General features: G+C 50.1%; 1 protein-coding gene across 3 annotated transcripts in view; it reads left to right on the top strand.

Moving 5' to 3' along the window:
* The first annotated feature begins 6 nt into the window (after positions 1-6).
* Klhl36 (kelch like family member 36) overlaps positions 7-4,621 on the top strand; it is a 20,618-nt gene continuing 16,003 nt past the window's right edge. The window contains exons 1-2 of one of the 3 annotated variants that reach the window (XM_017796865.2): positions 7-116; positions 1,827-1,903. In XM_017796865.2, coding sequence (XP_017652354.1) covers positions 1,844-1,903 — 60 coding nt within the window. In that variant the 5' untranslated portion in view covers positions 7-116; positions 1,827-1,843. Of the gene's footprint in view, positions 203-1,826; positions 1,904-4,621 lie in introns of all 3 variants that reach the window. The other 2 variants (XM_017796866.2, XM_029561024.1) reach the window with 2 other exon arrangements.

Raw genomic sequence — 4,621 nt, 5'->3', positions numbered from 1 at the left:
TGGGGTAGCGCTGCGGGGTAGCGCCTGGCCGGAGGGCCTCGGCGGGCGGGGTGGGGCGGGCGCTCAGGTGCGACCGGGCGGGGCGTCACCGAGCCCCGGCGGGCGACACCGCGACGGTGAGTGCTGCTCGGGGAGCCTCGCGGCAGGTCTCCCGGCTGTGACCGGGTCGGCCGCCCCCTCACCTGCTCGCACAGACACCCGGGTAGGTAGAAGTCAGCGCCGAACCCAGTTCCCGGAGACAAAGGGGAGCCTGGGAACGGTGCGGATACATGGCCTAGAAACGCGAGCGTCCCGGGACCTGAGTGCGCAGAGCGGGCACCTGGGCTCCTTCCCGTGACCTTGGGCCCCTCAGCCTCCTGCCTGCCTCGCTGGGAACATGGAGCCCGGTCTCAGGACCACGGCGAGCCGCGGGGGTCCGGCGTGTGAGCTGCCTGCGTGCTGGGCCTCCCAGCAGCCCGGGGACAGTCCGGAAGTCCCTGCTGTCCTAGTCGCAGAGTTTTGTTTTATCTGGAGGATCCGGTAGTCTTCTCTTCCAGGGGAACTGGCATGACATGTCCCCGGTTTATTCCTCCCGAGGTAACACTGGAGCCTCCTCCCTTCGTCCCTGCTTCTCGCTCCTGACTCCATCATATTGTGTGAGCAATGGGTGTTTGTTCAATAGGTAACAAGTTGATATGTCTCATGGAGTCCACAGAGCTGGGAAAATTGAAAAAGTCCCAATCCCAGTATGTGCCTTGAGCCCACGTTAGCTCATTCCTTCCTCTGTGAGCCCTCCGGTCTCCCAAGATTCCCTCACCCCAAAGTTTGACTCAAGGATAGTCACAAGTTGCTTGGCTTTTTAATGTTGGTGGAAACTTAATACCTCACCCCCCAATGGCCAGGCAGCTCAGCTCTGGAGTACAGAGAAGGCAGGGCGTCTCCTGGGTCTGCATCCTGACCCAAGGATGCATGTGAGGTTTTTGCCCCTTTTCCTGTGTGAATCGAGGATGGTATAGGACTGGTCCCTGGGATTGTGTGGGAGAAAGTGGATGAAAACTCACAAAATCCCTGCGGCTTGTGTCCAGAACAGTTTATACTCCTATCGCTGTGTCTCATCCTCCACTGTAACCCTGGTGGAATCTGGGTACAGCCCCAGGTTTGGTGGTCAGCATTAACTAGCATAGTTACCACAATTTTAATGTCCTCATCTGTGAAACGGGATGGTTGACATTGGCCTGGCTGATGTGTATGGCAGGGGTTAAATGAGATCGTTCGGGGAATTCCCTTAGCTTGGATCCACACTGAAGTCCAGGTTCTGGAATGATGATTCTCATCATGAAAACTTGGCCCTAGCTAAAAGGTAGAATTCTTGAGCATCAGAAGTTTGTGTTGGGCCTGTTAGGTGACTCATCAGGTAAAGGCACTTGCTACCAAGCCCGACAACCTGAGTTCTATCCCTGGGTCCCAGATGGTGGAAGGAGAGAACAAACCCCCAAGGATTTTCCTCCCATCTCCACATGAGCACTGTGGCAGGAGCATGTCCCCACCTCCTCTACACCAAATAAAATAAAATTAATTAATAAAAATTGAGGGAAAAAGTTGAATGTTTGTAGGACGCAGGCTAAGTGTCATGTGTCAAAGTGATAAAGGGCAGGTGTTGGAAGCAGTTCTGACAGCCTGAGTATTTGGACTCCCAGAGTCGTCAGGATTGTTCTGTGGCATTCTGTTCTCTCCCACTCTCCTGGGTTCATCCTTGCTGTTAACCTCAGTATCTGCCATCAGGGCCTGCAGTTAATAAATGACCTGGAGTTAACACTGCACACTCAGGTGTCCCGTTCTTATTGTAGGTCTGAAATCATTCACAATGGAGTCAAGCAGGCAGACACGGGTGTCTCGGCCTTACAAGATCAGCGAATCTTCCAAGGTCTGTGAACAGTCCCTCCCCACTCTTGAAAATGGTTCCAGGTGCCTCATTCTGATTGGTTTGGGGTTGGTGGTAGTCTCCTTAACTGTGGCCACATGTGGTGTTTCCGAGGTGCCTCTGTACAACTCCCTCCTTTCCACACATCAGCACAATCAGGACTGTGGTCCAGGACCAGAAGCATGGGATTTGCACCTTCATGTGTGGGCTTAGCAGCTCCAGCTTGGGTCTCTTGGAGATCCAGGCCTCTGATCTTACAGTGGGATTTACTCTGTTCCTGGTCTTGAGGCCCCAGGAGTCTCTTCCTTGCTTATGATTTGACTCTTTGGGACCTCAAGGGTGAACAGATGTGACCAGTCCATGTTATTGGACTAACCCTCAGGAAGCCAGAGGAGGAGCCCAAGAAGATTGAGCATTGCTCAGCTGGGTGTAGAAGTGCACATCTCGGGTCTGGAGAGATGGTTCAGTGGTTAAGAACACTGGTTGTTCTTGCAGAAGACCTGGGTTTGAATCCCAGCACCCACATGGCAGCTAACAACTGTCTGTAACTCCAGTCCCAGGGGATCCAACAGCCTCTTCTGTCTTCCAAGAGCATTGCACGACACGGGTGCACTTACCTACATGCAGGCAATATACTCATACACATAAAATAAAAATAATAAAATATTTTTAAAAAGAAATGCACATCTCTAATCCTAGCACTCCGGAGGCTGAGGCAAAGGAATTGCCATGAGTTTGAGGCCAGCCTGGGCTATACAATGAGTGCCAGGCCAGCCAGCCAGCCAGAGTCACATTGTAAGAGCCTCTCTCAAAAACAAAACAGGGCCAGTGAGATAGCTCAGCAGTCAGCCAAGCCTGACAACCTGAGTTTGAGTCCCAGAATTCTTAAGGTGGAAGAAGAGAACCAACTCTGACAAGTGGTCCGCTGACCTACTTCCACATGTACACTATGATGCACGTGCACCCCCATATATACACACATGCACCCCCATATATACACACATGCATATATACATACAAAATAAGTCAATAAATGTAACAAAAGTAACATTTATAAATAAACCACCAGATAGGGCTGAAGAGATGGCTCAGTGGTTAAAAGCACCAGCTGCTCTTGCAGATAACCCAGGTTCAGTTGCCAGCACCCATATGGTGGCTAACACCTGTCCAGGGGCTCCCTGCCCTCTTCTGGCCTTCACAGACCTTGAATGACATGTGGTACACTTACATATATGCAGGCAAAATGTACATATAAAATTAAAGTCTTAAAAAAAAAAGAAAGGGGGCTAGAGAGATGGCTCATGTTGAGAGTGCTTGTTGTTCCTGCAGAGGGCCCAAGTTTGGTTCCCAGCACCCATGTCAGGAGGCTCATGACCACCTGTAATTACAGCTCCGGGGGATCCAACTCTTCTGGCCTCCACAGATACCTACATTTATATGCACACTGTCCCCCACACAGATACACATAATTAAAATAATAAAAGTAGGGGCTGGCTGCTCTTGCAGAAGACCTGGATTCGATTCCCAGCACCCACATAGTGGCTAACAGTCGTTCATAGGGTCCAGTTCCAGGGGCTCCAGCACCCTCTTCTGACCTCGGCATGACATGCAGGCAAAACATCCACATAAAATAAAAATAACAAATAAAATATTTTAAATAATAAAAATCTTAGAAAGAAAAGAGAAATGAGGGTGGGGTGTGCCTCAGTTGGTAGTGTGGCGGGCCTAGCATGTGGGAGCCCCAGGTTTAATCCCCAACACTCAGGAGGTGGAGGCAGAAGAACCACAAGTTTAAGGTCATCCTCAGCTCTGTAGTAAGTACAAGGTTAGCCCAGGATGTGGGAGACCCTGACTCTAGAGGAAGGAAGGAAAAGACGTTGCCTGTTCCCACCAGGCATCTGGTTGAACCGAGATCTGGGGCAGGAGGGGGTACCTCCCACCAGCCACCCCTGCTCCCGCCCTCTGCTGTGGATCGGGGAACTCCTGTGCGAACCAGGCTCTGGCCACTACAGATGCTGACGGTGCCCTGCTCTCTTTAAACGTGTCCCTTGAGGAGATTAAATTTTGGCGTTGTGTTGAGTAGCATATGCTCAGTGAAGGCAATAGTGCCCCCAAGAGGGTTGAAAATTGTTCCTCAGGGGTTTGACTCTAATCGGGGAACTCCTGTGCGAACCAGGCTCTGGCCACTACAGATGCTGACGGTGCCCTGCTCTCTTTAAACGTGTCCCTTGAGGAGATTAAATTTTGGCGTTGTGTTGAGTAGCATATGCTCAGTGAAGGCAATAGTGCCCCCAAGAGGGTTGAAAATTGTTCCTCAGGGGTTTGTGGTGGTTGTTGTTTAATTTGTTTGATTTTTGTTTTGTTGTTTTGGTTTTTTGAGGCAGGGTCTCCGTGTAGCACCAGCTGGGTGGTCTGGGACTCTATGCAGACCAGGCTGGTCTCAAACTCAGAGATCCACCTACCTCTGCCTCCCCTTTGCTGAGATTAAAGGCAAGTGACAGCACCCCTAGCTATGTCATAGATTTTCATATCCTAGTAGTTTCATTCCTATGACATAAATGCATCAATCCATGAAATACTGTACTGTACTCACTAGCCTGTATCACTAGATTTGATAGAACTAAACCACCACTCTGAATGCATGTGTAAGACTTCTTCATTAAAATTATAATCTTGGAAAAACATCAATTCTTTTTTCTTTTTTTTTTTTCTGTCTTTTTT

Source organism: Nannospalax galili, unplaced genomic scaffold (assembly GCF_000622305.1).
Source record: "Nannospalax galili isolate Female #2095 unplaced genomic scaffold, S.galili_v1.0 scaffold933, whole genome shotgun sequence".
Classification (NCBI taxonomy): Eukaryota; Metazoa; Chordata; class Mammalia; order Rodentia; family Spalacidae; genus Nannospalax; species Nannospalax galili.
The sequence above is the reverse complement of the archived record's forward strand: the minus strand, read 5'-3'. Positions and strand labels throughout refer to the sequence as shown.